Source organism: Coregonus lavaretus (assembly GCF_964263955.1).
Source record: "Coregonus lavaretus genome assembly, chromosome: 5".
Taxonomy (NCBI): domain Eukaryota; kingdom Metazoa; phylum Chordata; class Actinopteri; order Salmoniformes; family Salmonidae; genus Coregonus; species Coregonus lavaretus.
In genome coordinates, this window is record NC_139992.1 from 57,717,991 (window position 1) to 57,731,140 (window position 13,150).

Below are 13,150 nucleotides of genomic sequence, written 5' to 3' on the forward strand. Positions count from 1 at the left end.
TAAGGTTTGGGATAGGGTTAAAATAAAATAAATAAAAACAAGTGTCCACCACTGGGATCGAACACGTAATCTTCTGATCCAGAGTCGTGGGATCCAGAGTCGTGGGATCCAGAGTCGTGGGATCCAGAGTCATGGGATTACGCTCATCCAACACCCCCATCCACAGCACCCAAGCAAAACCCAAGCCTACTTGATGGAAATAGTGTTCACTGTTGCCCCTAGTGGCCGGTTTTAAAGGCATTTTCCGAGGTCCTCAGGACATGGATAGACATCCAATTGCGCGATCTGCCTGACGTGTGTTCCAGACCATTGAAGTGCTTTTTAGTCCAGGAATAGGGTTAAAGTCAGGGTACGGGAAAGTGATACTGTCCCTGCATTACCTCAGTTGAAAAACGTTGTGAAAATACAGTGGAATGTCAATTTGTAAGTTGCTGTAAAAGAAGGTGTCACTGTCTACTAAGCCATGAAAAAGTATTTATTCTAACAATGTTTAATAATCTTATCAGTATTCCAGAGCACGCCTCATTGTGGAGTGATAGGTGTCAGCTCATGATTGGGTCGTGCTAAAGCATGAGAATTACCCATTAAATCATCTAGCACTGTCAACATTAGGATCCTGGGGTCCCTCAATGGATTTCTTTGGTTTAGGATAGAGACCGATCAGTCATCCAATCCATTGCATCCAATCCATGTGTAGGCAAGCCTATAGCTCCCTCAAATTTTCAACAACCATATCTAGATATGTAATGGTTAACTCTCCAAAGGCCACACATAGTTTAGAGCTGTATGATATTTGTCACTGTTTCAGATTAAATAAAACAATGAAGCTTAAATGTGACATTTGCACTTGCCCTTAATCTTTGAAACCTCTATTTTATCGTTGTTTTCTACCTTTAAAATTATTTGCAACCTTTTTAGATACTGTACCAATGGCATACAAACCAATTGAGCATGTCGCTGTAATATACAGTATATAAAGTATAGGTAATATATGCGTGTGTCCTTTTATGAAAATGGAAGCTAGAGATGGTTGACGGTTCTTTTTTATAGAAATTCTACTTTCCTCACCCTCCCCTGCGGGATATTTGCAAGTTTTGTGTTTCGCCATTGCTTATCATCAAATCCCTTAATAGTATCATTATTTACATCGCAGTCATTATCGCCGTGTCTCATATTCTTTGTCATTTTGTCATCCATGTCATTTCTTCTGTCGCCCTTGACTTGCTTTTGGGAGTTCAGGCAGGGACTTTTTGTTAGGCTGGTGGTGACAAATGGCTTTGTAAAAAGTGCTATAAACAATAAAGAAAAAAGAAAATAAATGGAAAAAATTGAATCTATGCTTCAGTGGTATCATCTTTCATCTTTTTCAATATCAATGTCCATTATGTTTATGGATTGTTTGGCTGCTGCCTCTATTCCTTGGTACGTGGGCCCAGTGTGTCAGATTCACAGATTCAATGCTTAGAGGCATCCGGGTGTTGATAATGTCATTTTGATTGATTGGTTTAATCGTTTAATTGTCAGTGCAAGTCTTCTAATAATGGATGGTCTCTCAGTACAGACAGATTATGGTTCAGAGGGTGTATAGTCCTTTACTCTGTGTAGTTCATGATTGCGTAGTCCCTAGACACTATCAATGACCTCGACCACCGCTATATGATTTCCTGTATCATATTTCCTGTATGTTTACATGAAGTAGCCTACACCATATGGCCAGATTCCATCAAGCATGCCTGGACAGTGTCAGTGGTTGAACTTTCACATTTTCAAAGTTTAATCCTTTGAACTTCTTGAGTGCAGCAGTGCCACACTGAAGTTAATGTGGTGCACCATGCTAAGGCATAGCCACAGGAAAAATAATTGCTCACCCAGCACAGTTCTTGCTGTTATAATATCAACATCCCGTTTTCCTGAAAACTGGTAGCATTTACATTTAAGGAGTCTACTTGCTATTTTTGCAGTAGCCAATCATATTCTGCTATATCAATTGAATAGAAAAAGGGGGTTTGTGTACATACTGCAATGAAGGTTTGTTTGAATTGAGGTCTTGCACATCGCTTATGCACACTGGCTAATTGCCAGTACAAGTATTAAAAGTAGCATGGTGTCTTTTGACACTACGGTCATCAAGCTCTACTGAGTCAAAATGAAATGGGGATCAACCAGTAATAACAGAGAACCATATGGTTTACTCCATTCTGAAGCTGCGTTGTCCTAGTGACCACACACCAGCAACAGTCTTCATCATCTGTGGATGCACCCTTTGTGTATGTTTGTGTGTGTGTGTATGCGTGCGTGTGCTTGCGCTCTGTTTGTAACCAAGGTCGCTCGTTTTTTTCAGAGGTGTGTGGGCTTCATTCATCATCCCTGTGATAGGTGCTGCTGTAGTCTCTCTCTCTCTCTCTCTCTCTCTCTCTCTCTTCATCTCTCTCTCTCTCGCTCGCTCCCCCCCTCTGTCTCTCACTCTCTCTCTGTCTCTCTCTTTTTCTGTCTCTGTCTTGTTTGAGAGAGGGGTCTTGGTCAGTGTGGTGAGCTCTATTATTGAGAAGAAATCTAACTGTACTACACATGTCTGGCATGTCATTTCTCTCTCTCTCTCTCTCTCTCTCTCTCTCTCTCTCTTTCTCTCTCTCGTTCTCTCTTTGTCCTCCCCTTTATAAAGATTGATTGTAAGTCTCTCTCTCTCTCTCTCTCTGTGTGTGTGTGTGTGTGGGGGGGGGGGGTGATGTGAAGAGCACAAACATGGCTAATTGTTACAGTCATTGTCTTCCTGTGTCTCCTGATACTTGGTATAGTAGACAGGAACAGGGGAGATGTTGTGTAATGTTGCTACGAAGACACAGAGCTACTGTAGTCTGGGATGTGGGGACTTGGGAGGAAAAAGGGAATGAGGGAAAGAGGGTAAAGCACTGCCTGTTGTCCCAAGTCACTTCGTAATTGTACTGACAAATGTAGGGTAGGTGGGGAGAGAGGTGTGTATGTACCTGCGTGCGTGTGTGCGTGCTTGCGTGCGAGAATATTTGTGTGAAGTGTACGTAGCATTTGACATAGTACAGAGAGGCAAGGGATGCAGTTTGAAATGCAGTTACAGTATAAAACTATTGAACGTTTTATAGAACAGAGAAAGTGGAAGACAGGCTGAAATAAGAACAATTACATCTGTGTCAGCCCTCTATGAATTGTGTTTGCTAATCCAATCAGTAGCAGTCAATCATATCAATTCAACCTGGATAGGAAAATAAACAATATAATTGAACTGTCAACCTCAAGTCTGTTGAATCCTTATTTGAACACTTGAACGCAACACACACTTTTTGTATAATTTGTATGATATATTTTGAAATAAACAAGTTCAATTTCTAAATTGCTTTCGAGGGATAGAGTGTGTATTCAACAGTTTTGCATATTTGCTCTGGTTTGAGTTGCAGTTGGTATCGTTGTGTTGTTACTGTATGCAGTACTGCTTTGGGATTCAAGCTGCTTTGCAGACAAAGATAATTGAGGCTCACCTTACCTTCTGGAGAGATCTAAGGTATAGAGTAGTTCCATGAATACAGAATGTACACATTTCTCGCCTGACTGAGTTCTATCTTCACAGAGACAGGAAAAGAGAGAGAGTCTTAAGCATTCAGGAGGGGTGGGTGTATGGGTATGTGTGTTCTGCCAAGTCCTGAGGGCACAGACACAGGTTCAAACAAAAATTGAGGAATGGGGAGACATTTTCAAACTCTCACTGCAAGGAAACTTTCTCCTTTCTTGTTTTTCTTACCTTTCTATCCTTTCTACTGGTGTGTAAGGACTTTGGGCAAATGCATGTACATGGTCAGAACGATTGCTGAAGCAGAGAAAACAAGGGGAGAACTATAACCTAAACAAGGCTCGACTTAACCTTGAGAAAGTACTATCCAGACAAAACCAGAAGATGTCAGGCCAAATAGGCACCGAAACAGTCAGAAAAGGGTCACAAACCAAAGCACTAACCAGACCAAATATGCACAAGAGTAGACAAAAAAGCACTAACCAGACCAAACAGATTCTACAAGTGTCAGGAACTCTATTGGAGGGATGCGACTCCATTCTTCCACAAGAAATTCCATCATTTGGTGTTTTGTTGATGGTGGAAAAAGAAAAACAGAAAACAGAAAGACAGAAAACGCTGTCTCAGGCATCGCTCCAGAATCTCCCATAAGTGTTCAATTGGGTTGAGATCTGGTGACTGAGACAGCCATGGCATATGGCTTACATCGTTTTCATGCTCATCAAACCATTCAGTGACCACTCGTGTCCTGTGGATGGGGGCATTGTCATCCTATGAGGGCTTAGCCATGGTAGCCAAATGAATGGCCAGAATAATGGCCTGTCCAGCATTTTATACATGACCCTAAGGATGATAGGATGTTAATTGCTTAATTAACCCAGGAACCACACCTGTGTGGAAGCAGCTGCTTTCAATATATTTTGTATCCCTCATTTACTTAAGTGTTTCCATTATTTTGGCAGTTACCTGTATGTAAGAGAGTAGACAAAACAAACAGCGAACAGACCAAAACGAGGACAAAACGTAATGTAATGAACACTAAAACAGACTAAACAAGTCAACCCAGGACAAACCAGGTCAAACAGGCACTAACCCAGATGAAAGCTAGACTATAAACCAGGATAATCCAGTCCAAATGTTATTTCCAAACACCACAAGGGAAAACACTCCAACAACCCAAGGTGGGGGAAAAATTAAGGATGACACTGGGAGATAATACTTCTCTCCCTGCTTCTTCTTTCTCTTCCTCACGGGCGCTAACTTGTTAAAAATAGCACCCAGTAATAGAGGGCTGGGATGGAAGAGGGAAAGGGGACCAGGGATCCTCAGAGAAGGGATACGCAATTTGAGTTTGGGCAGATTGCTTTTTCCCCCGCCCGGCTACTGATGAGTCGTGGCTATGCACCGGTGGGGGCCTAAGCCCTCCAGCCGCCAGCGCTCTGCAGAAAAGAAATCATCATGATGAAATAAAGGAGAGACTCCAGAAAGATCAGCATGGATTTCAGGCGACAGAGAGAAAGAGACGGGGAGGGATGGAGGTAGGGAAAGAGGGAGGGAGGGAGGGATGGAAGGAAGGAAGGAAGGAGGGAAGTAGGAATCAGAGTGACAGTACAGGCTGATTGTTGGATACGGTGGATGTAGAGGCACTTGAGACGTCTGGCACCGGTTGCTAGGGGTCATGGTAACATTGTGGGATTGAGGACTTGTTAGATTTTCACCTAATGTGTTTTACATTTTTTTTTGGCAGAAGTAGTGTGGATCTTATTGAACCACTGTGTATATATGGGTGTCTATAGGGGCTTAAAGGGGCCTGTGACAGTTGTGGTACCAATGGCTCAGTGGATTGGTGCATGGAACCTGCATGGGCCACTAATACATTTATTAAATTACCATATTGTTATGTCATATGTTCTTTTGAGTGGCCAGTTGACCATTTGAAATATGTGATGCAAATGTGGACCTTCAATTGTCCTTTAAAGAGGCTAGCCGGGATCTTTAAAACTATGTCTGTATTTTTTCAACCTTCCGTTTGGACTCGACTTGTCAATGTATGGCTCATACATGCTAATATCTGCAGTCCTCTCCCAGCGGAAAAAGCCACAAACTCCTTACATTCTAACCTGACATAATTTAGTGCACACGCTCTGAAGCAAGAGGTATTGCCTGGCTGCATGCTTAGTTATTTTTATAACAGCGAGAATTAATTAAATACAGTACATCGATCAAATGAATGCATCTGAAGTTAGAAAACATCAGAATTAAGACATTCGATATGTTAGACCTCTCTCTCTCTCTCTCTCTCTCTTTCTCTCTCTCTCTCTCTCTCCCTCTCTCAGGAGGTGAGGGGTCGGCGGAGACTGGGCAGAAGGAGACGTCCACCTGTGACATCTGCCAGTTTGGGGCGGAGTGCGACGTGGACGCCGAGGATGTATGGTAGGTAAACCTCAGGGTTAGTGCACAGCTGGCCAACTCATTCAGGAGTTAACAGTAACATTAGTACCAACTCAGTGGCCTTATATATATATATATATATATATATACACTGCTCAAAAAAATAAAGGGAACACTTAAACAACACAATGTAACTCCAAGTCAATCACACTTCTGTGAAATCAAACTGTCCACTTAGGAAGCAACACTGATTGACAATAAATGTCACATGCTGTTGTGCAAATGGAATAGACAACAGGTGGAAATTATAGGCAATTAGCAAGACACCCCCAATAAAGGACTGGTTTTGCAGGTGGTGACCACAGACCACTTCTCAGTTCCTATGCTTCCTGGCTGATGTTTTGGTCACTTTTGAATGCTGGCGGTGCTTTCACTCTAGTGGTAGCATGAGACGGAGTCTACAACCCACACAAGTGGCTCAGGTAGTGCAGCTCATCCAGGATGGCACATCAATGCGAGCTGTGGTGAGAAGGTTTGCTGTGTCTGTCAGCGTAGTGTCCAGAGCATGGAGGCGCTACCAGGAGACAGGCCAGTACATCAGGAGACGTGGAGGAGGCCGTAGGAGGGCAACAACCCAGCAGCAGGACTGCTACCTCCACCTTTGTGCAAGGAGGAGCAGGAGGAGCACTGCCAGAGCCCTGCAAAATGACCTCCAGCAGGCCACAAATGTGCATGTGTCTGCTCAAACGGTCAGAAACAGACTGCATGAGGGTGGTATGAGGGCCCGACGTCCACAGGTGGGGGTTGTGCTTACAGCCCAACACCGTGCAGGACGTTTGGCATTTGCCAGAGAACACCAAGATTGGCAAATTCGCCACTGGCGCCCTGTGCTCTTCACAGATGAAAGCAGATTCACACTGAGCACATGTGACAGATGTGACAGAGTCTGGAGACGCCGTGGAGAACGTTCTGCTGCCTGCAACATCCTCCAGCATAACCAATTTGGCGGTGGGTCAGTTATGGTGTGGGGTGGCATTTCTTTGGGGGGCCGCACAGCCCTCCATGTGCTCACCAGAGGTAGCCTAACTGCCATCTTTACCGAGATGAGATCCTCAGACCCCTTGTGAGACCATATGCTGGTGCAGTTGGCCCTGGGTTCCTCCTAATGCAAGACAATGCTAGACCTCATGTGGCTGGAGTGTGTCAGCAGTTCCTGCAAGAGAAAGGCATTGATGCTATGGACTGGCCCGCCCGTTCCCCAGACCTGAATCCAATTGAGCACATCTGGGACATCATGTCTCGCTCCATCCACCAACGCCACGTTGCACCACAGACTGTCCAGGAGTTGGCGGATGCTTTAGTCCAGGTCTGGGAGGAGATCCCTCAGGAGACCATCCGCCACCTCATCAGGAGCATGCCCAGGTGTTGTAGGGAGGTCATACAGGCACGTGGAGGCCACACACACTACTGAGCCTCATTTTGACTTGTTTTAAGGACATCACATCAAAGGTGGATCAGCCTGTAGTGTGGTTTTACACTTTAATTTTGAGGGTGACTCCAAATCCAGACCTCCATGGGTTGATAAATTTGATTTCCATTGATAATTTTTGTGTGATTTTGTTGTCAGCACATTCAACTATGTAAAGCAAAAAGTATTTAATAAGATTATTTCATTCATTCAGATCTAGGATTATGTGTTATTTTAGTGTTCCCTTAATTTCTTTTGAGCAGTGTATATATATATATATTTTTTTCACCTTTATTTAACCAGGTAAGCCAGTTGAGAACAAGTTCTCATTTACAACTGCGACCTGGCCAAGATAAAGCAAAGCAGTGCGATAAAAACAACAACACAGAGTTACATATGGGGTAAACAAAACATAAAGTCAAAAATACAACAGAAAATATATATACAGTATGTGCAAATGTAGCAAGTTATGGAGGTAAGGCAATAAATAGGCCATAGTGCAAAATAATTACAATTTACTATTAACACTGGAATGATAGATGTGCAAGAGATGATCTGCAAATAGAGATACTGGGGTGCAAATGAGCAAAATAAATAACAATATAGGGATGACGTAGCTGGGTGGGCTAATTTCAGATGGGCTGTGTACAGTTGCAGTGATCGGTAAGGTGCTCTGACAACTGATGCGTAAAGTTAGTGAGGGAGATAAGAGTCTCCAACTTCAGAGATTTTTGCAGTTTGTTCCAGTCATTGGCAGCAGAGAACTGGAAGGAATGGCGGCCAAAGGAGGTGTTGGCTTTGGGGATGAACAGTGAGATATACCTGCTGGAGCGCATACTACGGGTGGGTGTTGCTATGGTGACCAATGAGCTAAGATAAGGCGGGGATTTGCCTAGAAGTGATTAATAGATGACCTGGAGCCAGTGGGTTTGGCGACTAATATATAGTGAGGACAAGCCAACAAGAGTGTACAGGTCACAGTGGTGGGTAGTTTATGGGGCTTTGGTGACAAAACGGATGGCACTGTGATAGACTACATCCAATTTGCTGAGTAGAGTGTTGGAGGCTATTTTGTAAATGACATCGCCGAAGTCAAGGATCGGTAGGATAGTCAGTTTTACGAGGGCATGTTTGGCAGCATGAGTGAAGGACGCTTTGTTGCAAAATAGGAAGTCCCGCCGAGAGTAGTGATTCTAGTCGGGTGAGCGGGTGCCAGCAGCGTTCGATTGAAGAGCATGCATTTAGTTTTACTAGTGTTTAAGAGCAGTTGGAGGCTACGGAAGGAGTGTTGTATGGCATTGAAGCTCGTTTGGAGGTTTGAAGGTCCAATGAAGGGCCAGATGTATACAAAATGGTTTTGTCTGCGTAGAGGTGGATCTGAGAGTCACCAGCAGCAAGAGAAACATCATTGATATACTGAGAGAAAAGAGTCGGCCCGAGAATTTAACCCTGTGGCACCCCCATAGAGACTGCCATAGGTCCAGACAACAGGCCCTCCGATTTGACACATTGAACTCTATCTGAGAAGTAGTTGGTGAACCAGGCGAGGCAGTCATTTGAGAAACCAAGGCTATTTAGTCTGCCAATAAGAATGCGGTGGTTGACAGAGTCGAAAGCCTTGGCCAGGTCGATGAAGACGGCTGCACAGTACTGTCTATTATCGATCGCGGTTATAATATCGTTTAGGACCTTGAGCGTGGCTGAGGTGCACCCATGACCAGCTCAGAAACCAGATTGCATAGCGGAGAAGGTACGGTTTGATTCGAAATGGTCGGTGATCTGTTTGTTAACTTGGCTTTCAAAAACTTTCGAAAGGCAGGGCAGGATGTATATAGGTCTATAACAATTTGGATCTAGAGTGTCACCCCCTTTGAAGAGGGGGATGACCGCGGCAGCTTTCCAATCTCTGGGGATCTCAGACGTTACGAAAGAGAGGTTGAACAGGCTAGTATTAGGGGTTGCGACAATTTCGGCTGCTAATTTTAGAAAGATAGTTAGTGTCCACCCTGAGTTAGGAGGCTGGGGGTTCAATCCCCAGTCGAGTCATACCAAATGTCATGGGCGGGATCCTGGTCTCCCACGGGATAAATCAACGTCTTGACCATTAAACCAAGAGGAAATTCCCTTTCCCCGATGTTGAAGTGGCATGCAGGGCTACCTTATCACAAGACCATGAGCAACCATGTACCCGACTCATATCTGCTACATAAAGACTTTAAAAATGGGACCCGATGCCTCTCAGCACGGCACTCAGCAATAAGTAAATTGATTGGGGTTAAATGGATGAAAGAACGAATGAATAAACAAATGAACGAATTACCGAATGAAATAACAAATTAATGAGTGCATTTATTTTTGTGTCATACCACATTTATGCAACCCTTAATTCCCTTATGGCACACGGTTTAGATTTTCAACACTTTTCAGTGCCACATCAGTGCACCTCTTTTAACCCTAATTCAACCCCATTGACTTCTTCAGCCCCATGGGAGGATTGTCTTTAAATGGTGGATGGACTGAATGTCACAGACCAAGAGAAGGAAGGTGGAAAAGGTCTTTATCAGGCTTAAATGCCCCCACACCTTATCCCCAACACACACACACACACACAGAGACACACACAGACAGACACACACACACATACACACACACAACAATCCCTCCCCATTCCACTCTGTTTGTTTGTGTTTGTTTGTGTGTGTGTGTCCTGCATCAGTCCCGCTTCAGTGCCCCAAACACGCTTCACTGCCTCTGTTCCCACCGTTCTCTCTCCCTCACTTACTTTATCATCTCTCTCTTTCTTTATCTGTCTCTCCCCCCCTACTCTCTATCTCTCTCTCTTTCTTTCTCTCCCGCTCTCTCTATCCCTCCCTTCCTCTTTCTGTCCGTCAGTCCTTTAGAAGGATTACTTTGAAATATGAGGCTGGGGATTATAAAAAATCTGTGTGATATTCGGCAGAAATAAAGTTTATAGCTGTGGTTTTGCACGACATGGAAGAGGCTGGGGAAGGGTGCCGAGTGGTCTAGCCACTGAGTGTGTGTGCATGCACGTGAGGATGTGTGTTTGTGTGGTGTGTGTTTGCTTGAGTGCATATAAAATCAAAAGTGTGTATGTTTTTAAGTGTGTTTGTGCGTGCATGCAAGTGTATATTTGTGTTTGTGTGTGTTTGTGATAGAGTGCCTGCCTGTGTGTGTACATCTGTCTGCATTCGTGTGTGTGTGCATGCGTGTATCCGTGTGTGTGCATGCGTGTATCCGTGTGTGTGTGTGTGTGTGCGTGCGTGCGTGCGTGCGTGTGTGCGTGCGTGCGTGCGTGCGCATGTGTGTGTGCGTGACTGGAAGTGGCCGTTAGAGGACAGGTACACAGGAAGCCTACAGGCAATCATTGAGTTTAGATAGATGGGAAACCACATGGCACTGTGCAAATCAATAAGACACATCCTACTAAGAAGTGCTCCTCACACACAGGCACACCAATACACTCTCTCATTGTTCATCTCTGCTCCCTCTCTCTCCCTATTGATATACACAGAGTGTACAAAGCATTAGGAACACCTGCTCTTTCCATGACATAGACTGACCAGGTGAAAGCTATTATCCCTTATTGATGTCACTTGTTAAATCCACTTCAATCAGTGTAGATGAAAGGGAGGATACAAGTTAAAGAAGGATTTTTAAGCCTTGAGACAATTGAGACATGGATTGTGTATGTGTGCCATTCAGAGGGTGAATGGGCAAGACAAGATATTTAAGTGCCTTTGAACGGGGTATGGTAGTAGGTGCCAGGCGCACCGGTTTGAGTGTGTCAAGAACTACAACACTGCTGGGTTTTTCACGCTCAACAATTTCCAGTGTGTATCAAGAATGGTCCACCACCCAAAGGACATCTAGCCAACTTGACACAACTGTGGGAAGTATTGGCATCATGGGCCAGCATCCCTTTGGAACGCTTTCGACACCTTGTAGAGTCCATGCCCTGACGAATTTAGGCTGTTCTGAAAGGTGTGCAACTCAATATTAGGAAGGTTTTCCAAATGTTTTGTACACTCAGTGTACGTTTGTGTGTGTGTGTGATTTTATTTTATTTTATAAGGATCTTTTTTATCCCACCAAGGCCTACTCTTCCAAAAGCCATAAAGAAATGTAAAAACATACAGAAATGTTGAACAACAACAAAAGTAAACACCAATCCACATTCACATTGCCGTTATATGATGTGTGTGTACACTGTGCGTGTGCATACGTGTGTCAGAGAATGTGCGCCCATGTGCGTGTGTGAGGATGTGTTGACGCAGTGCAGTATTGCAGTGGTAGTGCCTATTGTGGAGAAAGTGAGAAGCTCTATTAAAAATGCATGGCCTACAGACATTATCCTTGATGACCGCCACAGATGGACACTCGGGATGGCAAGCCTCTGAAAGCATTGCCACTTCTGGGTCTTTGTGTGTACGTTCATGTGTATGTGGTAATAATAGGTGGGGGATTGTGTATGCATTATTTGTTTGTGAGTGTGTGCATGTGCGTATAGGTCATGCATGTCATTACACAGTATGCATATCTATATATATATTTTTTGGGGGGGGTCATTTAGCAGACGCTCTTATCCAGAGCGACTTACAGGAGCAATTAGGGTTAAGTGCCTTGCTCAAGGGCACATCGACAGATTTTTCACCTAGTCGGCTTGGGGATTAGAACCAGCGACCTTTCGGTTACTGGCACAACGCTCTTAACCACTAAGCTACCTGCTGCCCCATTTCTGTTTATTTCTATGTATGAGAGTGTTTATGTGTATGTGATTATGTGTGTGTTTGTGTATGCAAATTGGGCAGAGAGTGGGTGTAAAGCAAGGCCAGTGCTTTGCTCATAGATGGCTCTGGGCCAGGCGAAAATAAAAAAGGAACAGAGTATAATGACAGATTTATAATTACAGTATCTAACGTTCAGAGCTACTCAGCAAGAACTGTCTGGGGACTGCAATTTTGGTGTAATTTCTGCTGAATATGCTCACTGAGCACTTTGGGTCACACACACACTCGCTAACTCATGCACACACATTCTCACACACTCACTGTCGTTCCAATGGAGACCGCACACACACACAGTCAGTCAGACAGTCAGTAAGTCAGTCAGTCATGCACATACACACATGCACGTACATACACTACCAGTCAAAAGTTTGGACACACCTACTCATTCAAGGGTTTTTCTTTATTATTACTATTTTTTACATTGTAGAATAATAGTGAAGATATACAAACTATAAAATAACATATATGGAATCATGTAGTAGCCATAAAAGTGTTAAACAAATCAAAATATATTTTATATTTGAGTTTCTTCAAAATAGCCAACTTTGCCTTGATGACAGCTTTGCACACTCTTGGCATTCTCTCAACCAGCTTCATGAGGTAGTCACCTGGAATGCATTTCAATTAACAGCTGTGCCTTGTTAAAAGTTAATTTGTGTAATTGCATTCCTTCTTAATGCGTTTGAGCCAATCAGTAGTGTTGTGACAAGGTAGGGGGGGTATACAAAAGATAGCCCTATTTGGTAAAAGACCAAGTCCATATTATGGCAAGAACAGCTCAAATAAGCAAAGAGAAATGACAGTCCATCATTACTTTAAGACATGAAGGTCAGTCAATACGGAACATTTCAAGAACTTTGAAAGTTTCTTCAAGTGCAGTTGCAAAAACCATCAAGCGCTATGATGAAACTGGCTCTCATGAGGACCGCCACAGGAAAGGAAGAC

The 13,150-nt window shown here is 43.7% G+C and overlaps 1 protein-coding gene across 1 annotated transcript in view; it reads left to right on the forward strand.

Annotated features, from left to right (window-relative positions):
- The window catches only part of LOC311129401 (tomoregulin-2-like), a gene marked incomplete at both ends in the record, with an annotated part of 158,082 nt that overhangs the window by 115,402 nt on the left and 29,530 nt on the right, over positions 1-13,150 (forward strand). Inside the window, one exon of the mRNA XM_084161684.1 lies at positions 5,875-5,971. Coding sequence (XP_084017810.1) covers positions 5,875-5,971 — 97 coding nt within the window. The remainder of the gene's footprint in view (positions 1-5,874; positions 5,972-13,150) is intronic.